This window comes from Mytilus trossulus, chromosome 14 (assembly GCF_036588685.1).
Source record: "Mytilus trossulus isolate FHL-02 chromosome 14, PNRI_Mtr1.1.1.hap1, whole genome shotgun sequence".
NCBI classification, from domain to species: Eukaryota; Metazoa; Mollusca; class Bivalvia; order Mytilida; family Mytilidae; genus Mytilus; species Mytilus trossulus.
The window spans coordinates 20460950-20486963 of record NC_086386.1 but is presented as its reverse complement, the minus strand read 5'-3'; the positions used below and the strand labels follow the sequence as shown (position 1 = coordinate 20486963).

Genomic DNA, 26014 nt, shown 5'->3' with positions numbered 1-26014 from the left:
TGTACATATTACTACAGCTGGCATTTAAACAGAACAACAAAGAGTTCATTAAAAAAAAAATGCGATTATTAATTTATAAATCTGATTAAAATGTATATGTTGCAAGGATTGTTATCATCACTTAATAAGCAGTATCAGTTACACAAACGCTGATAAAACGTGTTGTGGTCAGGAAATTTATCAATTTTCTCTTAGCTGTATAACACGGAACAAGTAAGTTGTTTTTAATATTATGCGTTGTATCTTCTAATCCAAACAAACCAAAATGTATCTATAAATAGTAAAATGGGATATTTCCTACGACTTAGCTACATGTAACATCTACTTTAAATTTGATTAATAAATTTCATTTTTAAGTTATAGTAAAGTTTCAGATCGACAAATTAGTCGAAAAGAAACATATGGTCCGGAACAAACTTCTCCTTCTAGCATTCTCGAAAACATAGGATTGGAAAAGTAAACACACCTTTCGTTGTAAAATTAATGTATACATAGTATATGACATTAGTAGTCTAAATATTCAAAATCGTCTTTTAGAAAAAAAATCTAAAGTGAAATTATATTTTTTTAATTTATCAATAAGTAGGGTGATGCATTTGAGTGTTGCAGTTAAATAACCAATTGTTATGTATTGTCATACAGGTATGAGAGTTGCAAAGTTATTGTTTGACCCAGATGTGTCAGACATTATATACAACTAGTGGAGGGGCCTCGGTTACTGAGTGCTCAAAGTGGTTCAACTACAGTAACTGTATAACTCGCCTGTCAACATTAAGGTTGTTAGTTCGAAAATCTGTATTATTTTCGACTTCCTCCACCATTAAAATACTGACCACATTGAAATACCGAACAGTGCTTTATGAAAGTGTCATTTAACACAAATCAATCAATTAATCAAGTAGCGGAATTCCATTTCAATAGTGGCTAGCGTCCATTGCGTTTTAATGTCGATACTGAAACATCGTAGTGTTATAGTCTTCTTTAATGCTGCAATGTATAACCTTTTCTTATAAACTCGCAATTGCAAAACAAATAACTTGCAATAAAAACGTGGCGATTCAGAGCTTGTTATATAGAAAATTGTGATCATTGGCAAGAAGTAACAAAATACAAGCCAAGATGAATATTACAAAGGACATACTAATTGTGACTTTATTTGAAAAAAATATGTTTGTGAACAATTATTGAAATCTTGAAAAGGCAGACAGGTTTGTCCTTTATACATACATTGCATATTGTGTACCAATGGGTTTATTGGATTTAACTACCTGTCCTTTTTATAAGCGATGCATTTATCATATTGTCTTTTCTTAGATATAGGAAGATGTGGTATAAGTGCCAATGAGACAACTCTCCATCCAAATAACAAATAATAAAAGTAAACCAATATATGTCAATGTACGGCCTTTTAGTTTGTTTGCGCTAAAAAAGGTTGGTCTTTTCCTTCTGGATATGTTTGATTCAAAGAGTCATTTTTTTTATAAATCGACGAAACGCATTAGATGTTAATTGTTAGATAATCAAACGATTGAAGCACTTTAACAAATGTCGTTGCAATTGGAGAGGTGCTTTTTAAAAATATGTTATGTTTGTGTTGGTTTTTTTATGTCATGTTTTATGTGTGAGTAGAAACACGTGAAAGTAGAGTATAACACGCAGTAAGAGCCATACTAATTGGTAACGGCTACAATTTATATGAATAGTTAAAACATAAAAACGACTTCTGTGGTGGTTACAAATGTATAGTTTACCCTGTGCAATAATTGAAATAATGCAATGTTACCCCTTATAATATGGTTTTCTTCACATAATCAGAAAAATACAATGTCCAATGTTGACAAAGAAGTTGTTTACTAAACTTTTTTAATAGTTTACAAATCATTACTATCTATCTGATTTTAACCCTAAGTTGCAAAATATAGATTGATTTACTATTTTCTAATTGTATATAACTTGCAAATATATCAAACTTGTTCAGGGCGTGAACAAACAAACAATTTATACAATAGATAGGCTCTCTAAAATATGGGTTGACCAGGATAAAGGGTTAGAAAAAACATTTGAACCCTGAACATTTAGTATTTATTTAATGAAATGCGGCTTACATCCTTCAACAATGAGGGAAAAATACAGGGTACACTGATTCTTATTCATCATTAAAGGTTAAACGAATACGTTTATAAGCCTCTTTCTGTCTGTTGCATTGCTATTTATTGAATTGATTCAAACATTCGTTGAGTAATCAATTAGTTCAAATATGCACAATTAAATATTAACAGACCATCCGATCCGCTCATATTACTGTTAATAACTAATTTAATAACTAAAAACTAATAATCAATATTGCTATAGTTTTTACTTAATTAAATGCGTACGTTAATTCATTGCCCTGATAATAAATAAAACTTCGTTATGTTACAAACGCCGACCTACTTCTTTATATATTGAAGAGTAAATCGCTTTTGAGTGGTCTATAGATGCTTAAATACACCTATCTAAATTCTATACAATAATAAAAAATCAGCATTTTTTTTTAATCTACAATTCGACGACTTCTGCCGTTTAATTAGTATCTATCCTTTAAAACTGTAACCTACAATCTGGTTAAGGATTTACACAAAAGAAAATCGTTACAAATAAATTACAGGTACAAAGATTATCTTGCCAAATAAACTTAGTGAATAGAATATGTTCCTCTTTTTTAGAAAGGAACAAATGTAAGAATTATGTCAACATTTCGATATGATAACTGCACTTTTTTTTAACTGCAACATTAATATTCGCCATGGAGATTCTGTATATTGCCAAGTTATTGAAATTCCAATGGGGAAGAAATGTGCACTCCCTATTGTTGACTTTTTTTGTATAGTTCGCATAACAATCTAAAATGAGCAAAGATCCATCGAAACAATATATGATACAAAATTAGTATACTAGTAACACTTTTGATATTGATAGGTTGGATTTTGATAATGACGACTTCAGTGTGTACACTTTGGAGATTTATCCTGATGAATTTACTGAGAAATGAAAGCTTATTCTATGAATACACGTTGCCTTTTCCTCGAAATTGCAATTGGTATATATTTATCATTTTATTTCCTATTGTTTGTTATCTATTTTATTTTTTTCCTGACATAATCGTATAGTGATTTAAATATCTTAACTTTTTCGATCGTTCGTGTTTGTAATATCGATCGTATTTGAATTAACAGAAGAAACTTAAGTATTAAAAAACGTCTCAACACTGTCATAAAGGTGAGAGGTTTAGTGCTATAAATTCATGTTCAATCCACATTTTTTTACATTTGAAAATGTCTGTATCAAATCAGGAATATGACAGTTATCCATTCGTTTGATGTGTTTTATAATTTGATTTTGTCATATGGTTAAGGACATTCTGTTTGGAATTTTCCTCAGTGTAAAGTTTTTACTGTTTACTATAGTTCATTTTCGATGAAAGGACATCATTCGTTATAACGTGCAGACATCTTAATAGTGCAGTTCTTTCACATTTCATCTTAAATGTTACTATTCTACATTTACAATGTCGTGTCACTCACGCAAAAGACTAACAGGACCTTTAAACAGGCGTATATAAAAGTGATAATCATCTTAAAGATGGCAATATGTTTCGATTGATATTTATTCACTCATTGCTTTGCGTTAAAATTTTAGACATGTCTTTGCATGATACAAGTAATGTTCCTCTCGTATAATTTATGGTTGCGTGATAATAAACCCTAAACAAGATACATTTTGGCTATTTTCATATGATAAGGTGATGATCAATCATTAAGTTTAATTAAAAGGTCTGGGGCTGGCTTGTCATTAACTGCTAGAAGTCCTTGTCGTTTGTTTTAGATTATTCTGTTAATTCCCAAATCAATCTGTATTCAAGAGCCTGCGACTCAGACTTTATAAAATATCCCAAGTGTCTGAGCAATCAGTTGTTACCAGGATAATATAAAAACAAACGTCTTGTCTTTTTTTTTAAACTAACATCGCACGACACCAAGACTGTGTGGATAAATATGTCTTATCAACATCACAAATAATACACGATGGTCCTGAGGTATGTATTCTAGGTCTAATCTTAATAACGTGTGATAGTGTTCTTTTATTTGTCTCCGTAGATATAGTAAGCTTTTTTTTGTCTTTGTAAATACTCATCCTTATTGTTTACTCTGTATTATTGGTAAAAACTCAAGGGTAATCGTGACGGCTTGAAATCTAAAGAAAGAAAAAAATATGTTTAACCCGCAACAGTTTTTTCGCTTGTCATAAGTCACTTCCATTTAACAATTGTCAGTTTTGTGATTTTGTTTTAAAAACGTATGTTTCGGAGAGTTTTCTACATATACAAATGCCTGTACCAAGTCAGGAGTAAGACAGTTGTTATCCATTCGTTTTGTGTGTTTAACATTTTGATTTTACTATTTGCGTAAGGAATTTCCAATTAGAATTTTCCTCCAAGGTCGGATTTTTTAAAAACATTTGAGTGTAGTATCAACGTCGCTGAACTCTTATTCACTATTGGATAGGAGCTAATTGTGGTCTCCGGTTGTGGAATTGTTATCGACGCGTTGAAGACTTCCATGTGACGATGTGCTGTTCTCTGGCCTTCGTGCGGGTTCTGTTCCTTTGTCAGCTTTTTCTGGGTCTATACTGTATACTACAATATTCAGCATAGGACACAATTGTGTATTTGTAAAAAGGTAAATTAAGAAATCTGCTAAAAGAGGGAACATACACAACATTTGGTAATGACAGGTATACAAGTTTTACTTAAATGTATCTCTTAATATACAAATTAAGAGCGAAAAATAGCCCTTGAGAATATCAAAGTAAAACCATTTAAAACAAAATTTTACTTTTTCTTTTTAGGTATTTTTAAATTGGTATATACGATTATTATGTTTATCTATGTGTACTTCCTTGGATTAATATCAATCATAAGAGCCTACCAGGCAGTAAACAATACAGAAAGGTATTTGTTAACTTTGTTTTAAGTTGTTGTATTTGTTATTGTTTTGATTTTATAGATATATAGTAAGATGTGGTGTAAAGTGCCAATGAGACTACTCTCCGTCAATAATTGATTGATTGACATATGTGTGCCATTTTCTAATAGTATTTATTATTTTTATCTATTAATTTCTATTATGCATAGAAATAGAGAACGAATGAAGGACACGGTTCCAACTATTTGATCTAGTATATATAGTTGCGTTTGAATGTTATCAATGCTAGCTTCCGTAGTAAGCATAATTTTGACGTGTTTGGTGATTCAGTTTTCATTTGGAGAAAAAAGGGACAAACTATACTAAATAAACTCCTCATAGATACCAGGACTAAATTTAGTATATAAGCCAGACGCGGTTTCGTCCTCAAAAGACTCATCAGTGACGCTCGAATCCAAAAAAGTTAAAAAGGCCAAAAGGACCATTGCAAACTCATTAGACAAATTATATCTTATTTGGTAACGTTTTGTTCCCAGATGACCAATTGGTTTTTTTTTTAGATCTGCGATATGATAGTTGCGTTCAATAATTTCACCACCATTAGGAGTATGAGTGAGAGGAGGACATCATTTATATATCGGAGTGTCAAAGTATTATCATGATAATACCAAAGTAGAATTTAGCTTAAATTGATATTAAACATACAAATGATTTTTTTTCCCTGATAATCAAACATGCAGTGTTAACTTTCTAGAGATTTGGTATTAAAAGAGCTCTTGAAGAATTATAATTCTGCTGTGCCACCAAATTATAATGACGGTGAGTTTCACATACATATATTAGATTGTTTCTATAATATTAGGGCGAGAAAAAATAGTATAAATCATTAAACGTTTTTTTATATGTTTTTCATGTAAACCTATAGTAGATTATGATAACGACATCATTACCAGATCAAACTTGACAAGGAACTAAAACATACTACAGATTGAAAGTATTCGCAAACCATAATATCAATATAAGGAGTTTGGGCACAATAGCTTTCTGATTTTTAACGAATCAGATCTTTTTAAATACTTAATGTTAGTTAAAGTTTAAATGTAATTATACAAAATATACCAATTCGTAATACAGTAGTTGCGTACAAGAGTCGTTTTCCTCAATTAACATCATTATTTTTAATTATCTTTAAAACAACAAATACAATCAATAATTGTATTCCAGGTTCATATTCTATAATAACAAACATTGACAATTAGCAAATGTCATTTATATATAGAAATTCTTTACAGATGCTACTATGATGGATTACTGTCCAATTTGACCAGATAGATTTACGGATCATGAACATAATTGTTATAAACCTATATGATTTCAATCTATTGATTCACTTTTATATACTATTTTTATATCTATCTATCTAGTTTTTTTTACCTAGCAAAATGTTTGTGTAGACCAGAAAATTATTTATTCCATTTCACGTTATTGCGAGACTACATGTAACAGTTTCGATTCAAGATCACACATGTTTACTTTATTAATGACAGTTGTAATAGTATGTTCTAATGAATATTATTTGAATAAAAATAAAGATGCTTTTGTTTCTTAACAATAAGGTAATTTTTGACACACGTATGTGTTCCTGTTTCTTTAACATGTTAAAGTAACTTTGTTGCTTTAAAATTTGAATGATGCGATATGTTACATAATTGAAGAATATAAAATATAGGTTTTTTTTCATAATGTGCAAATATTTTCCTTTATTTCAGATGAACAATTGAGAGTTGAAATACAAGTCTACATTTTGAGCATCGATTCCATCAGTGATTCATCTAAGGTACAGAATATATCGGTATTAAATTTGTTTATCAATTTATATGCAAATTCTTAGCAAAAACCACACCTTTTTTTACTTTTGATACATTAATGATCCGATAATTTAATCAAGACTTTCAATTTATAAACCTTAATTCATTAATTGAAGTATGGGTTTTTTCAAAATTTTAATTATATTGAAAACCATGTTTATTTTCGAGAATTGTAAATTTGTTTTTCAGGATTATGGGTTAAGTTTTTTTCTGCGGCAAAGATGGAATGATTCTCGTCTGATACATGATCCGAAACTCGGCACATTTCAACTCAGCAAAAAATCCATGAATAAAGTATGGGTACCAGAATTATTTATTTTAAATGAAAAACGTGCAGCCCTTCACAGAGTGTCTACGCCGGATAAGCTATTGCATATCAAACCTGATGGACTAATGTATTACAGCACCAGGTATCCTTTAATATATTTTTTATATTGTTTTCGTCCATTTTCTGCTATATAGATTTTAAATCCAATTGTTTAGTTGCGTTTGTATATAAAGTAACATATGCAAGTCGAATACACAAGAATCGATTATATAAAAAAAGAAAATAGTAAAAATAGTATTCACGAATATTATTCATATTCTTTTCGAAAAACAAACACTACAAACTACTCAGAGTCTGAATTGACCAGTTTTTGTGCTCGACCAGTAAAATCGAGCACACATTTTACTCGACTAGTCTCGACATTGTCTCGACTGGACTTAACTGTACTTAAGTGTACTCGACTAGGTCTCAACTTTACTTAATTAGTCTGAAATGGTCTTGACCAAGGCTCGACCTGTCTCGACTCAATCTGAACCAGTCTCGACCTGTCTTGACTAGTCTCGACTCAGTCTGAACCAGTCTCGACCTGTCTCGACTAGTCTTGACCTTCAAATTTAGTTTTGACTGGTATGAAGAATAGGTAAAAATAAAAATTATTATTTAAATTCAGATAGGCATCTTTAAATTTTCTAATAACTTTTTCAAATCAACTTGGATTTTCATCAAACTATGCACCTATCTAAGATATATATCAAGCTTACTGAATCCCATTTCATTTACTTTTTTGTTGTATAGCTATGAAATTTAAGAATTAAAGTCATCTCGGTAAAAAAAGCTAGGATTTGCAATTTGGACAAAATAGAGATAGGCATCTTTAATTTTTTTAATAACTTTTTCAAAATCACTTGGATTTTCATCAAACTATGCAGCTATCTTAGATTTATATCAAGCTTACTGAATCCCATTTCATTTACTTTTTTGTTGTATTGCTGTAAAATTTAAGAATTAAAGTCATCTCGGTAAAAAAAGCTAGGATTTGCAATTTGGACAAAATAGAGATAGGCATCTTTAATTTTTTTAATAACTTTTTCAAATCAACTTGGATTGTCATCAAACTATGCAGCTATCTTAGATATATATCAAGCTTACTGAATCCCATTTCATTTACTTTTGTTTTGTATATTTGTAAAATTTAAGAATTAAAGTCATCTCGGTAAAAAAAGCTAGGATTTGCAATTTGGACAAAATAGAGATAGGCATCTTTAATTTTTTTAATAACTTTTTCATATCAACTTGGATTGTCATCAAACTATGCAGCTATCTTAGATATATATCAAGCTTACTGAATCCCATTTCATTTACTTTTGTTTTGTATATTTGTAAAATTTAAGAATTAAAGTCATCTCAGTAAAAAAAGCTAGGATTTGCAATTTGGACAAAATAGAGATAGGCATCTTTAATTTGTTTAATAACTTATTCAAATCAACTTGGATTGTCATCAAACAATGCAGCTATCTTAGATGTATACCAAGCTTACTGGATCTCATTTCATTTACTTTTTTGTTGTACTGTTGTAAAATTTAAGAATTAAAGTAATGTTGGTAAAAAAAGCTAGAATTTGCAATTCGGACAAAAGAGAGATAGTACACTTTACTTTTTTTAATAACTTTTTCAAATCAACTTGGATTGTCATCAAACTAGGCAGCTATCTTAGATACATATCAAGCTTCTTGAATCCCAGTTTATTTAGATTTTAGTTGTATTGCTGTAAAATTTAAGAATCAATGCATTCTAGGTAAAAAAGCTAGGATTTGCAGTTTTGACAAAATAGAGATAGTACACTATCATTTTTTCATTACTTTTTGAAATCAACTTAGATTTTCATCAAACTCTATAACTATCTTTGCAATATTCTTGCAAAATATCTTACTAAACTATAAGTTGTTATTTAGTTTGGTGTATTTCTGTCAAATTTAAGAATTTAATTAATCCACATGTAGGTCAAAAAGCTTTGATATTAGAAATATATCTTTCTTTAAATAAAAATATTAAATTTTTGTTTTAACAAAAAAAAGGTGTCTTTTTTAAGATTTCATATATTTTTTTTTAAATCAGCATAAACAAAATAAACCCCTTTTTTTTGTAGTAAAACAAAAATTTAACATCATGAACTTTCATAACAATCCTTGAAAACCTTTTAAAAAAAGAAATGTGTTCCAAAGTTACAGTAAAAATTTATTTTAATCAAATCTTAAAATATTTTTTTGTCAAATTTAATGACATGGCACTATACATGTTTTAATTACATCAGTACACCTGAGTTTTACAGGTAAAAAGAAAGCCCTACTTTTCTTAAACTCGTGTATTACTTATCAAGGGAATTAAAAAAGCCTTGCGATTTAGATTTAACAGGATGTTGCAACTTTGAATAAATGTTATTTAGAATTTAAAACTCTCTGGTAGATGTGATTTTTTAATAATTACATTAGATGTAAGTTTCATTATAATACGTTATTCTGATTGGCTAACATGTTATTCCGTAAACAATTGCATCAGACAATAACATTTATCATGCATGATGACACGAGGTCCCACAAAAAAGTGCATAGGTGAATTAAATAAAACTGGATAAAAATCGTGTTTTCATGATTTTAGCTATAAAAATGTAATTATAAGTATTGAATACTTCTTTTTGAAACTTTATAGGGTTGTAAAAGCGTTGACCGTGCGTACATTTTTAGAATGAAGCGCTTCCGCGCTTCATACAAAATGTACTTCGGTCAACGCTTTTACCACCCAATAAATTTACAAAAAGAAGCATTCAATTCTTAAATAAGTTTGCCCCAAGCAGAAGGTATTGCCTTATAAATCACCACAAATCAGAAGAACTATTTGAATAATTTCTTTAATTTTTCTTTGCTTTTTGATATATTTATAGGATATATATATCAAAAGGAATAAAACATTAAAGGAATTATATAACTAATTTATATATACTTTTTCCAAAATTATGAGGAAAGATATATATCTAATATTGTAGCTTTTTGACCCACATCTAGACTAATTAAATTCTTCAATTTGACAGAAATACACCAAACTAAATAACAACCTATGTTTCAGTAAGACTGATACATCACCAAGGTAGCTATATAGTTTGAATAAAATCCAAGTTGATTTGAAAAAGTTATTAACAAGTTTAAAGTGTACTATCTCTATTTTGTCAAAACAGCAAATCCTAGCTTTTTTACCCAGATTAAATTAATTCTTAAATTTGACAGCAATACACCAAACTAAATAACAACCTGGGATTCAGTAAGATTAATACATCAACAAGGTAGCTATATAGTTTGAATAAATCCAAGTTGACTTTAAAAAAATTAAAGTGTACTATATATCTTTATTTTGTTTGAACTGCAAATTCTAGCTTTCTTTACATAGATTAATTAAATTCTTAAATTTGACAGCAATTCACCAAAAAAACAAAATAACCTGGGATTCAGTAAGCTTGATATATATCTAAGAGAGCTGCCTAGTTTGAAAATCCAAGTTGATTTGAAAAAGTTATTAGAAAATTTAAAGTGTACTATCTCTATTTTGTCCAATTGCAAATCCTAGCTTTTTTTACCAACATTTCTTTAAAATTCTTAAATTTTACAGCAATACAATAAAAAAGTAAATGAAATAGGATTAAGTAAGCTTGATATATATCTAAGATAGGTGCATAGTTTGATGACAATCCAAGTTGATTTGAAAAAGTTCTTAAAAAAATTAAAGATGCCTATCTCTATTTTGTCCGAAATTGCAAATCCTAGCTTTTTTTACCAACATTTCTTTAATTCTTAAATTTTACAGCAATACAATAAAAAAGTAAATGAAATGGGATTCAGTAAGCTTGATATATTATCTAAGATAGCTGCATAGTTTGATGACAATCCAAGTTGATTTGAAAAAAGTTATTAAAAAAATTAAAGATGCCTATCTCTATTTTGTCCAAATTGCAAATCCTAGCTTTTTTTACTGAGATGACTTTAATTTTTAAATTTTTCAGATATACAAAACAAAAGTAAATGAAATGGGATTCAGTAAGCTTGATATACATCTAAGATAGCTGCATAGTTTGATGACAATCCAAGTTGATTTGAAAAAGTTATTAAAAAAATTAAAGATGTCTATCTCTATTTTGTCCAAATTGCAAATCCTAGCTTTTTTTACTGAGATGACTTTAATTCTTAAATTTTACAGCTATACAAAACAAAAGTAAATGAAATGGGATTCAGTAAGCTTGATATATATCTAAGATAACTGCATAGTTTGATGACAATCCAAGTTGATTAGAAAAAGTTAATAAAAAAAATAAAGATGCCTATCTCTATTTTGTCTGAATTGCAAATCCTAGCTTTTTTTACTGAGATGACTTTAATTCTTAAATTTTACAGCTATACAAAACAAAAGTAAATGAAATGGGATTCAGTAAGCTTGATATATATCTAAGATAACTGCATAGTTTGATGAAAATCCAAGTTGATTTGAAAAAGTTATTAAAAAAATTAAAGATGCCTATCTCTATTTTGTCCAAATTGCAAATCCTAGCTTTTTTTTTACAGAGATGACTTTAATTCTTAAATTTCATATAGCTATACAACAAAAAAGTAAATGAAATGGGATTCAGTAAGCTTGATATAAATCTTAGATAGGTGCATAGTTTGATGAAAATCCAAGTTGATTTGAAAAAGTTATTAGAAAATTTAAAGATGCCTATCTGAATTTATATAATAATTTTTATTTTTACCTAATATGGTAAAAAAAAAAAATTTTTATTTCACAGCCAGTAATCAAACTACCTAATAAGCTTGAATTTTGTAAGATCAATATTTAATTTAGTTAGATGGGCTTCTTTATACCAGTCAAAACTAAATTTGAAGGTCAAGACCAGTCGAGACAGGTCGAGACTGGTTCAGACTGAGTCGAGACTAGTCAAGACAGGTCGAGACAGGTCGAGCCTTGGTCAAGACCATTTCAGACTAATTAAGTAAAGTCGAGACCTAGTCGAGTAGACTTAAGTACAGTTAAGTCCAGTCGAGACAATGTCGAGACTAGTCGAGTAAAATGTGTGCTCGATTGTACTGGTCGAGCACAAAAACTGGTCAATTCAGACTCTGAGCAGTTTGTAGTGAAACGGTAACAACATGTATATATATATTTTTAGAATATCTGGAACATTTTCTTGTGATGTAGATTTGTTGAGATATCCTCTGGACCATCAAATGTGTCCTTTAACTATTGAAAGTTGTAAGTATACATTCATATCAAAATACAATTACTTATTTAGTGAAAATAAAGGGAACAGTCGGCTAACGCTGTTCACTAGATATAACATACGGGTTATAAAATAAAAACTGAGGAAAACACTTTATATTTCACTACTAATATATATTTAATTCTATTCCCTTTTGATATAAATTATATATAACATATTTTTGTCTATCCTAAATATAATATAAGATATAATTCTAATATAAGGTTAAACAATTTATAAATTTTGTTGTTATATACATGTGTATATATGTCAGTTAAAAAGAAATTTATTTTGACCGTTAAAAAAGTAGCGGTTATTTGGGTAGTATGGTTCAGACTGGTCGAGTATTGTTCAGACCTTTGGCTAAGTATGGTTTAGACTGGAAAAATAGATCGAGTACAGGTCGAGAATGGGTTAAGACTGTTTCAGACTGGTCGAGTAATAGTTCAGACTATTGTCAACAGCAAAGATAAGGGTCAAGTATACGATTCAGTACGGTCGAGTATGGTTCAGACTGGGGTCGAGTAATATTAAGTAGAAGTCAGACTAATTCAGACTGGTCGAGTAAAAATCAGTACAGTCGAGTACAGATATAGGCCATTTCAGAGTTTAATGGTTTGTAGTGCTTTGGTATCATTCACCTTTTTTTTTACATTTTTTGAGAAATTTTCTTTCAATCTTTTCGGAAAGATAGGAGTTTAAATGAAAGTGAGATTGAGATAAAGTGATATATAGGTTAGAAAAACACTAACAATCCAACGGACACGTGTTTCTGGAGTTTCTTATTTGGACGGTTGGCTGCAGGTATTACAATGGGGTTTGTAAAGACAATTGTTTCTAATCAGTGATTTGATGATTATATCAGCTTGCTATTATTAACACAAATAACACCTTTAATACTTTAAACCTAATTTTGCTATTACAGATGGATATACGTCAGAGACACTTGATTTACAATGGTATAAGGAACCAGTAGAGGAGAAAGACGATATAATTTTGTCTCAATTCAGTCTTGGCTGTGCGAAAACCATCAAATGTGATAAAGTATATGCAGGATGTAAGGTTCATACGAAATTGTTTGTTTTTAAAATAATGCAGTGTGTTCACTGGATTTTAACCAAACTAATATATTTACGTTATACATTTGTATTATGAAACTGAATGTTCATATAAACATTAAAACTGTATTTTATGATTCAAAAGACAACTGTAGTTACCAAAGTTTTTGACAATACAACATACATTACTATTAATATGAATCTGCTCCACTATTTCCAGAAGTCTCATGTATAACATGCGCTAAACGTGATTGGGTTGAATCAGTTTGACTTTCTTGTAAAGAAGATCTTAATGTTAAATATTTAAAAAAAAACAACAACGTTAAGACATCTTTTAACAACTATTACAGTTCAAATTGCATTTTATAAATTGTCCATGGCTTCTTCAGTTATAATATAGTCATAATCTTATATTAGGTTTAAAAAAAAATCCGTTCTAGTCTACACATAAGACGTCATCGAACACTAATAATTTGCCGTTCTCATGATGTTCAGATCTCGAGAACAGTATGCCATATTTATTATAATCATATGACGTCAACTAACCTTGAAATTCTGGCTGTAACCAGTGGAACATATTGATGGTCTTGTTATTACACAGATTTACCTCGTATGTCTCCGATAAATACTACCCGTTGACCTTTGACCAGTTTTTGTTTGTTGAAATATCATTTGAATGAAATACATATGACATGTATGAGGTTATGCGTGATTACCACTAATGAAGTTATAATTACGACACACAAAAATGTTATAGTCTTCTACAATACCAACTTTTAACACAACAAAACAATAGAATTTATAGATAATAACAGCAAAAGTTTTAATAATACATGTGTTGTTATATTGGTTTTCTTAGATCAGATGAAATTATAACTTAATTGTTAAAAGCGCTGAACAGATTATACATTGTAATTCCATTATATTTTCAGTAAAGTTCTCATGTGTTCAAATGAATATTAAACTTGATCGTCTGTACGATTACTACCTGATTCAGACATATATACCAACAACTCTCATCGTCATCCTGTCATGGGTTTCTTTCTGGATCAGCATTGATGCTACTCCTGCAAGGATATCACTGGGACTACTTACAGTGCTCACCATGACGACACAGAACACGGGATTACCAAAAGTTTCATATTTCAAAGCAATTGATGTTTGGATGGTTTCTTGTATGTTCTTTGTGTTTGCAGCATTGATTGAGTTTGCTTATGTGAACGTTTTGTCAAGAGTGCGACTGCGCAGGCAAGAATCTGTGGCAGACAATGGTGGTTATGATAATGATCAAAGTCCAAGAAAAAGAGTCCCGTCAAAGGTAAAGTGAACCGCAGAACCTTAGTACATGTAATGATAAAAGACAATTTTACCATTTATCAATTAAACATATTTCTCCTTTTGATCAAAAAGTAAAATCACAAAAATAATGAACTCAGAGAAAAATCAAATCGGCAAGTCCATAATCACATGGTAAAATCAAATGAATGGACAAGAACTGTCATATTCCTGACTTGGTACAGGCATTTTCAAATGTAGAAAATGGTGGAATTAAACCTGGTTTTATAGCGCTACAGCCTCATCAAATTCCGTTATATTTACAATGATGCGTGAACTAAATATATATAAAGCAGACACCATGTACACCATGCACACCTGTCATATGTTTTGCGATTGAATAATACATTGTATATGTCTAATGTGAACTTAAATGAATGATGTCCTTTGGTTTCGGTTTCGTTGACATGTACCACACATATTTAAAAAAAAATTGACATCGATTTCGAATTTTCTGTTAGATTTCTAAAAAAAATATCCTTGTTGAGAAGCTTTTTAACTCAAAGACTGGTAACTGTTGTCAAGCTGTCTTATCATAACTCTCATATTTCACTTTTTGACACTTGCCATACTTGTTCTTTTAGAAGTTCTGCAAAAGTTTATTTTTGTTTTATTTTTAGAACGAATATCATGGATGCAGGTTCAACATATGCTTTCAGAATATGGCAAATAGAGAAAAGGCACGGAACGTGGACAGAATATCACGAATTATGTTTCCTTTATTTTTTATATTGTTTAATTTGTTTTACTGGATTATTTATCTGTTTGTCTTAAAAACTAAAGCAGACGTACAGCCATGTTGAAAGATAAGAATGCTATTTTCAATTGTATAATTCAATTTTCTTCATTTGCAATTTTTCTAACATAATTTATTTTTCGTTTTTGCAGTTGTATATTGTATTTTATAATAAAATATTATTATGATTATTAAAAAAATCATTATTGTGCCAGGATGTTAACTGTTTGTTCACATACTAGTAGATATACACAATTTGTCAAATCATGTACAGTAATTAGATAAAACAAATACACAATATCTTATGTATATGACTGTATAAGTAATTAACTGTTTAAAACTATTAAAGTAAAATCATTCACAAATAAAGAATAAAAAAGAAACAACGTCGTTAAAATTAAAGCTAGTCCTTGAAATATTTTTAAACAAGAATAATATGTTCCCCGGAATTGTTTTTACATAAATAGACAAACCAAAGTTCCTAATGTGGCTTATCTGGGTGTGTTGTAAAGCAAATGTTGTTTAGAATTATGTTGGGTTAAAAATATAAATTTTGTATTGTCATGTCAAATCGTAGAGTCTAATTTAAATCAAAGTATGAACTTTGAAATTCATGAAATATGTTTACACTTTTCAGTTTGAATTAACCTAGGTTTACAACAAAAGAGTATATGCATTGTTATCAAGGCATTACATAACGCCTTCGTATCTTGTTGTACACCAAGTTAGATAAATCGTATTGCTATAAAACAAATGTTAATACACACATGACACAGTTTAATTGGTATGAATATGACATTGTATTAAAAGATCAGTTCATCAAAGACCAAAGCTCGATAAATCAAATACAAAAATTAAACCATAAGTCACTGTACATCTAAAAGTGAATACCATTTGCAAATATCATATGACAAAATTGACTCGGCTTCAATTTAACAGCACGGTCGGTTTCATTTAACGACCCGTTTCGACAATTGGTTATTGGCAATAAGTATGCTTTTCGTTTAACTTTACTTAATCAATATCATTTTGTCTTTGCTTCGATTGTTAAATGAATATGCAGTTTTAACATTTTTATAATAACATATTAAGTACTTTTAAAAACAATTAATAAAATTATTTTTAAAGCATAGTTTCCTTTAGTCATTTCCTCATCATATTTATAATGTTGGAGAATTTTGTATTGCTTATACATGGTATATTGAACCCCGCAGCATTTTTGCGCTTGTCCAAATTAAAATAAGGAACTTCTGACCTTTGTTAGCCTTGTACTTTTTTATTTTTACTTCATTGATATGTTTTTGAGTTAAGTGTGACGTCCATTTTATGTGACCTAGTACAAGAATTTATTATGGGGTCAGCTGAGGACAAATAAAGGGTGCAGGATTTACTCGCTGCGTTGAAGACCAATTGGTGGCCTTTAATTATTGACTGTCATCGCGGAGACTTCTTCATCATTTCCATTCTCAATTTTATTCAACATTTACATTTTCAAATAGGATATTGATGACAACGTTAGTGCCTTTGTAACTTCCGAAAAGCCTGATAAGTGCGCGAAACACTAGAAAGAAAAACTAAAGAGAGACACGAACCCCAAAAATACTAGTAGATCTCAGGTGCTCCTAAAGTTTAAGCATATCCTGCCGCACTAGAAGTACATGTACCAAAACAAATCTAGGAATGAGTCTCATAAGATGATGCTAAAATCGAGAAGAATAGGATAGAGTGTTAGTAACCAAATTTGAACATATCCGGGCTCATTGATTTTACATAACATGCAATCCTTTTGGGACGGCGGTCGTTAAACCGTTGAATATATTACTTAGAGATTTGAAAACGAGGTTATTTTGGTCTTTGTTTTCTTGTAAGCCACAATTCTCTGTCTTGGCAATCATGATAGGAATATGAATCTTTGAAAAGATGTATAAACAAGGAGATGTATAGTTCATATACAGAAGCTGTTGGTATATTGCTACATAAACCTGAAAATTTCGCAATTGAATAGCAACCGCTGATTACTCTCAATTTTCTAAATTTAATTCAAAATTTGTGGTAAACTAATGTCTCAGATAAGTGGAGGATTTGGGGCCTCGCAATCAAGTTTCACCACGCTCCTTTCCATTAAAAAGTAAAATCACATGAATATTGGTCATGAACTCCAAGGAGAAAAGTCCCTAATCAAATGGCCAAATAAAAAGCTCAAACACATTCAACGAATGAATAACAAATGATATATTTCTGTCTTGGTACAGGCATTTTTCCTATATAGAAAATAATGGATTGAACCTGGTTTTATAGCTAACTACACCTCTCAATTGTATGCCATAATTTTGACAACGATGCGTGAACAAAAAAAGCAGACACAAAAGGTTGAAATGTCAAAAATAGAGCAGTCAACATTGTGTCATAATCTTAATTAATACAAAAACATACACATATGAAACAAAGATGAAAAACAAATAGCGTAAAGACCAAGCATATTATGCAAAAATTGAAGACAAGAAATCACATAACTTTACATAATAAAACAACACAATTACGCGTTGTATAAGTACAGAGCTACATAAAAAGGCATAAAGACCATGCACATAGCCAAAATAAAAATAAAAAAATTTCGAGGTAACACCAAAAGGAATATAGACAAAAAACATTGGCAAAAATGAAAAACAAGAATACGAGAATATCATAAACAATAATGACAGGATTTACAAGTTTTACAAGTATCTTGATAACAATAAAAACAAACAAATATTCAACTGTGCGTCTCTCCTCAGTCTATAAAGCAGTAGTTTTCGTTTATTGTTTTTACACAAATCAGACAATTTTTTTTAGTTTGTACTAGTATACATTTTGAATTCCCGACTTTTTATAGCTTATTTTACGGTAGGGATTTATGAAATTGTCCAAAGCCGTATTTTGGTTTATAGTAGACGTATAGCATTGGGTCCCATGAATTATTGTCTCATTTGAAAGAATAACACGTCTGCTTATTGTTATATTACCTGTATATGTGGTATATTTTGAATCGGGCTCGGTTAGATACACGCGTTCAGTATACATGTAGTCACCAAACTTTCAATTAATTAGTTAGATAACACTATCCTTATAGGGGGAAATGTATGACATGAAGAATTAAGTTAGGAACTTTTATTTTCTTACTTATTAACTCTTGTAATAACAAATTGACATGTTGATCATGATTATGAATTATTTGAAGTGTAAAGGTGCTATATTCCCGGACATAGGTTGTTGTAGGTGGTTGACGCGAAATATTTATGATATTTTTGAAAATTGTATAGTAAAATCTTCATTTTGATGAAGTATAAAAAAAAAATTATCTCAGAGAAACTTATATCTAAAATCCACCTTGATCGAATCAGTTAAAGGAGGCTCGCAGGTCTAAATTAATTGTTTTTTTTAGTACTTTATTTCTGATATATATAACTAATAGGAAAAATAAAGGTAATATTGAAATAAAATTCCATATTATAAAGTAATAGATAAAGTTTGCTATGACATTTGTATAACCTCAAGCCTCCTTCGCTAGATGGTTGATGTATTTCCATTTAATGAAAACAATCCAAGATCTTTATCTTAAGATAAAAACGTTAAAAAAAAATCATATTCCTCCATGAAATCTACATGTCGAAATATACAACCACTGGTATATAGTTGGTGTTTTAATCTTTCTTCTATTAAGTGCTTGAACGAAATTGTATTTCGTCAAGTCGAAAGAAAAGGTATCATATATGCGTAACCTCATTGGTTGATACTTTTTGTGAATTGCATGTGATACATACTTATTCTTTCAATATCCGAGTGATTGGTTTAAGGGCTATATTTGGTCAGACAATGCATATTGAATGTAGGGGTTGATGAGGTCCTTCATATGTTCCTCCCTCTCCCACCCATTAGTACCAAAATGAAAATAGGTTTTCATATCCATATTCTGATATTGGTATTTCATGTATGCATTTTGGATTGATGAACAAGAGACAACTATATAAAAAACACAAGAATTACCATGTATAATCAAATGTTGGCGAACACACCTTCACTTTAGCTTTTCATTAGGTGATTTTCACTGGAAAGGTCGTCTACAACTCAATGCTATATCCAGTGAGCACTTGTGCATTGAATTATGCATAGTAGTCCACATTTTGGCTTCTGACACGTATATATATAATCTTGTATTTGGTTCTATCCTCTAGATTTTTCAATGCCAATAACTTAACATGACATAGATGCAAGTTAATATCAATGAGGAAATAGGTAAAATCAAAGTCGATGTTCAAAAATACACTTTCATCGATATTGCAAGAAGTTCGTCTTCTAGCTCCTGATGACAAATGATAACTCCAAAGAAATCGTACTAACCTAATAAAACAGAATGCATTATTTTTTTCTAAACATAAGTACCAATCCATCAACATTATGAAATTTACTTGGAGTTAAAAACAGATTGTAGTGGTCGCTTTCTTTCCTTTTATAAATTTATTTAAATTGGGTAATTTTTCTATGTTATACTCTCTCAGCTGCTATGCGATAACGATTTCCTAGTGTTTGTATGTGTCCAAAATGGTTATTGAAAAAAATACGAATACAAGAAACATAATAAAATAAAGTATGGTATTAAAGAGATATTTTTATCAATAGCAACAGCTTTTTTTCTCTTTTCACCTCATTTTAAATGCGTTAGTAAGATTTCGTTTGTTTCTATGTTATGGTTTCTCGGTTTTTATTATTCGAAGTCGCTCCAACACCTTTTCGAGTGTCTGTGTTTCCAACAATAATTAAAAATGATGAAAAAAATATGAAATAACGAATGCTTTAAAGAGAGATTTTGTAGTATAGCAACACCATTTATTTTTTTCCCCTTACTTTAAATGTACGAGTAGTTTACTTTTGCCTTCATGTTGGGTGACCTTTACACAATAACTTCACAAAGTTTACATTTTCTGCCAATATGACAGATGTGTATGTTGACATTAATGTAAATGACTATATCATAATTGGATCGCTGTCTATCTACAATAATATGTAGAGATCTAATATAAACGGAAAAATCTAATATATCAAATCAATTATATTAACAAACAAAAAAGGTTATTTTTTCTGTGTTCTTTTCAAATCAGTATAGTGTAATTAGGCTCGAAAGTAAATTGAACAAATTTAACATATCATTTCAACAAGAGTAAAATATTCTAAATGAAAATGAAAGGTTACATTTTGGCCTGAAGATTTTATTATAGTTTATCGATCAATGACTTTAGTCATATTGTTCTTAGTTTTGCAAGTATTATTTTAAAACAAATAAAAGATATTGTAATAAAAAAAAATATAATTCAATGACCAATCAGTATGAAAGTAAGACAAAATATTTAAAAACTGGAGATAAAAATAGTGTAAAACGTACTCTAAAATGATGAAGGCATCGTCGAACATATAAGAATGTTATGTTATTGCATCTAATCTTTCTGCCTTATGAGTTAATCCACTTCCTGGTTTGTTTACTCTTGTCTTTTTTAACTTATTTTTAACTGATATCGGCATACTAACTTTTTTTGACTCTTTTTACATAAGACCACTGCTCGGATCGAGCGGATTCTAGCTCATCATAATTTTCATTTTTTTCAACAACAAGAAATATTTAATTCTGATTTGATATTCAATTCTAGGTTTTTATTTTACTATATTTTCGTTATATTTGTTATTCTACTTTTTTTATGTTCAAAGGTGAGCAACATCGACTTTATTTGTAATGACAATTGTGGACGTCAATCAATTTGAGAGTTTCAATATTAATTGGAGAATGAAGTCATATGATGTAATGATTAAATTGGTAATCCTTCAAACTGCACCATAAATACAATCTATTTGTGTCTAAATAGATTGTGTACCTACACGGAAAGTTCAGGTAATAATTGCATCTTTATGAAAGTAATATTTAAATTGAAAAATAGAGGAATCGAAGATCATCGAGCGTAATGGTGTTTTGTTTAATCATCTGCCTTTTGTATGAAACATCACAGGAGTTTTGTTCTCATATTAATAATAACATCTGATAAGCATTGACGACTAAATCAGAATCATTGATTACTTCCTTAGGTGAAAGAATCTATTGAAAATATTTCAAATAACATGATAAAAATGATTTATAGAAATTGATTACTTTGAATTCTGGATTTAAAAAAGCGGTTATCACATGGGACAACATACTGATGTATTTTGAGAGAAACATAAAGTATGTATGCGGTAAGGAACGATAATTTTATTAAGTAATATGAGATATCATGATATAAATATTCAGTTCAGATTTCAATTACAGATTATATTTTTTAAGAATTTAACTTTTTCAAGACAAAATAAAAAGGATATGCTAGAAAATAAACTGAGCATCTTAGGACAATTTTATATTGGGCTTAGTACAGAATGTATCTGACACATGTCTTGTGTGAAGCAATGCTACATGTATCCTAGAACAGTCCTGAACCATCCTTTTGACTATCTTAATACATATATGGAGAATGAAGGAAATATGTTTTTATATTTTTCAGCATATATGTAAAGGTGGGGATCAAGCACCTTTAAAGGAAAAAACAAATTACGCAAAATAAAGTGTAAATTTGTTATCAAAATATACATTATTATATATCTTAAACAATTTCATTCATCAAATTAACTAAACTATCGCTGATTTTTGTAAGAGGCTATTATATAATGCTGCTATTTAATCTAAATAATTAATATGTACTGAGTTGTGTTCTATCGGTTTCATTACTTGTATCGAATCAGCATGATTATGATTAAAATTCGATCACGCTTTGAAAAATCATATATGGAACAGTTTCTGCTTGAAGATATAATTCAAAAACAGAAAATCAAATATCAGTTGGAGAAATTTTGAAGAAAAAAAAAGACAACATAAATGAGCCAGTTAGAACGTTTTTGCCAATTGTAAATACATCTAAATAAAATTCAAATTGTTTTGTTACGTGTTTTATTACACTTTGTTCGATCTATATTGTTTTGATTTTTTTTTAATTATTTTTTTGTTTTGCCATGATAACGTTTTAGATTGAATTGGGTTTTTTGTTTTTGTTATTAAGATATAAAACAAAAGGTTGATTTTTTTTTCACAACGATGAAAATTGCAGAGAATTGCCAACAATATAATAATACAGGATAATAATTTTAAATTGTTTGGAAATTAGCATAAATCATGATATTATCAGTAGATTAAAAACTAACTAAATATTACAAGAATGTTATATACATATACATTTTCATGGATCTGCAATCTGTCGATACCTGTAAATTGGCATTGCACAAGGGCATGTTCTTCTCTGGTTGTTTATGACGTCTTAACACTAAATCCATTGTATGTTTGATGGTACGGATTGAGTGTTTAGTCTTAGAGGCATGATTGTTTTATTAGTTGTAAGTGGCTTATAACTAGCTGTCAGATAACTGCTAGTTCTCTCAGATCTGTTCATTGTGTCTTTTTGTATGGGGATGTATAAGTACCCGGCCACGTCCACTTGTATTTTTTGTCTATCTGATGAGTTAAGCCTTTTTCTACTGATTTTTATAGTTCTTTCTTATGTTGTACTGTTATACCACTGTCCCAGGTTAGGAACGGGTTGGGATCCCGCTAACATGTTTAACCCCGCCACATTTATGTATGTGCCTTTCCCAAGTCAGGAGTCTGTAATTCAATGGTTGTCGTTTTTTTTATGTGTTATATATTTGTTTTTCGTTCATTTTCGTTCATTTGTTTTACATAAATAAGGCCGTTAGTTTTCTCGTTTGAATTGTTTTACATTGTCTTATCGAGGCCTTTTATAGCTGACTATGCAGTATGGGCTTTGCTCATTGTTGAAGGCCGTACGGTGACCTATAGTTGTTAATGTTTGTGTCATTTTGGTCTTTTGTGGATAGTTGTCTCATTGGCATTCATACCACATCTTCTTTTTATAAGTATAATTATAATTTATACCATAGTATATATTTACAATTTTCTTTTTTCTTTTTTCTTGCTTGATAAGATATAATTGGGCTTACATTCGAACATTTTAATACAAAATATTACAAATAAAATACAGGGTGTTCTCAGAAATCGAACCTCATTAATTACAGAAAGTATGTACACATACCGTATATTTTACCTTGAAACAGCTCTGCAGATAAATTGTGATTACAGCAAGACCTCTGATACAAAATGAATGCGTTAAGAGAACTAAAAAATAGAAATTAGACTTTTACATAAAATTGTACAATAAAAAAGAACTACGCAAATTGATTTTGCACATTTATGGAAATAAGTCACAGAAAGTTTTATCAAATTCAATAAAGGTTTAACCTTTTTACAAGATTACTGATTTAGAATACCCTTGAAATATAGGCAACAGTAGTATACCGCGGTTTGAAATTCATAAATCGATTAAGTAAAAAACAAGTCCAGGTTACAAAGTAAAACTGGGGGAAGACACAACAAATATAAGAGAAAGACAACGACAAAACAGAAACACTAAAATGCAACACACACACAGAAACGAACTATAATATAACAATAGCCATTTTCCTGACTTGTTACAGGACATTTAAAGAAAAATATTGTGGGTTGAAACTGGTTTTGTGGCTAGCCAAACATACTCTTAGTTTGTTCTTTAATATCACTTGTAATAAATTTTAAACGTTTATTTATCAGTAAAACAGGAAATAGAAAAAGACAATTTAAAAACACAATCTGGTGCTTATTATGATATAAAAAAAATATTTATCTTCAAATGTTCATGAAGCTTAGATAAGATAATTAATATCGTTAAACAAATTATATATAACAGGCTATACCTAACTGTTGTCTGCCTTGTGCGTCTTTTATCTCTATTTCATCTCAAACAGACCAGGATATGTCGCTCTCAAATAGCGAGACATCTCCTTTCTTACAGATAAAAGTAAAATAGACAAATACCGAACTCCGAGATAATTCTAAACGAAAAGTCGTTCGTGTTGAAGATCATACTTTGACCTACTGGTATATTGGTTTACTTTTATAAATTGTAACTTGGATGGAAATTTGTCTCATTTGCACTCATATGACATCTTCTTATAGATATAGGAAGATGTGGTGTGAGTGCCAATGAGACAACTCTCCATCCAAATAACAATTTAAAAATTAAACCATTATAGGTTAAAGTACGGCCTTCAACACGGAGCCTTGGCTCACACCGAACAACAAGCTATAAAGGGCCCCAAAATTACTAGTGTAAAACCATTTAAAACGGGAAAACCAACGGTCTAATCTATATAAACAAAACGAGAAACGAGAAACACGTATATATTACATAAACAAACGAGAACTACTGTACATCAGATTCCTGACTTAGGACAGGTGCAAACATTTGCAGCGGGATTAAACGTTTTAATGGGCCCAAACCTTCTCCCTTTTTCTGAAACAATAGCATAACATCACAACATATAAAAACATACGATAAAATATCAATTAGCAGACTTAACTCAATCAAAAAACGTATAATTTCATTTTATGTATGTTTTAGCAATTGACAAAATCAATAGCTCAATCACATCAAAGGAATGTATAACAACTGTCATATTCCGTGGCATTTAAAATTTAGCCTTCATATTCTTATCGTATTTTCATTTCTATGAAAATAAATTGTATGGTCCTTTTAAAACTTTTCAAATTATAGCATTGTGCCTGTCACCTACACTGAATAAATAATGTTGCTGTATAAAGACAATTATACCTCTCCTTTCAATCAACACATATAGATAAAATCGAATAGCTCCCTCGATACATTAATGATTACTACAAATATATCTTATGATCTTTGATGTTATACATGGAAAATTATATGAAGACTGTACTTGGAATTGCTCATATTGTAAATAGGAATTTGACAAGACTTTTTTTATCATGATAGTAAATTTACCATAAAATGCAATAGTGTAATCCTATATTTTTCCGTTTTGGTTTTGATTTTAGAATTAATCGTCATACTTCTGTTGATTTGTTGGATATTATAAATAAATGACTGCAAGGTAAGCTGTTTAATCATTTAAATCATCTTTTAGTTTGATATTGATTACATTGTTTAGTCATTAACATGATTGACAGACTAAAGAAATGGTACATCGCTTTTCACTTATTTCCATTTACGAAATAGTCATGACACAATGTATTTCATGTAATTTATTCTTAAATCGAGAAATATACTTATTTAACAACATTTTAATACACATAGGTGTTTTCCTTGAGCAAGAAGGAACGTAGTAAGGCAACTCTTGTAAAGACCAGCACACTGTATAACAAAGAACATACGGGCAATCAAGAAATGATAGAATGTCAATCAAATTTATAAAATTTATTTATAGACAATTACATGATCGATACGTTTTTACCGAATTCCAGGATTTACTTAAATCTATATATAAGCAAAAATATAGTTCAATTATGTCATCATTG

At 29.7% G+C, this 26014-nt stretch overlaps 1 protein-coding gene across 1 annotated transcript; it reads left to right on the top strand.

The window, feature by feature from the left end:
* LOC134695758 (glycine receptor subunit alpha-2-like) lies at positions 1 to 15624 on the top strand. Its single transcript, XM_063557170.1, has 9 exons — positions 1 to 213; positions 4888 to 4990; positions 5719 to 5783; positions 6734 to 6801; positions 7022 to 7242; positions 12307 to 12389; positions 13322 to 13453; positions 14387 to 14772; positions 15410 to 15624. Exons 2-9 carry the CDS (start codon positions 4917 to 4919, stop codon positions 15590 to 15592), a joined length of 1212 nt encoding a protein of 403 aa, XP_063413240.1. The 5' UTR covers positions 1 to 213; positions 4888 to 4916; the 3' UTR covers positions 15593 to 15624.
* Positions 15625 to 26014: the final 10390 nt, after the last annotated feature.

Excerpts from the sequence above, each read along its gene's own strand:
- LOC134695758 (XM_063557170.1), top strand. The coding sequence starts at position 4,917 with ATGTTTATCTATGTGTACTTCCTTGGATTAATATCAATCATAAGAGCC. Across the intron at positions 5,784-6,733 it reads GCCACCAAATTATAATGACG|ATGAACAATTGAGAGTTGAA; the intron begins GTGAGTTTCACA and ends CCTTTATTTCAG. Across the intron at positions 14,773-15,409 it reads GAAAAAGAGTCCCGTCAAAG|AACGAATATCATGGATGCAG; the intron begins GTAAAGTGAACC and ends TTTTATTTTTAG.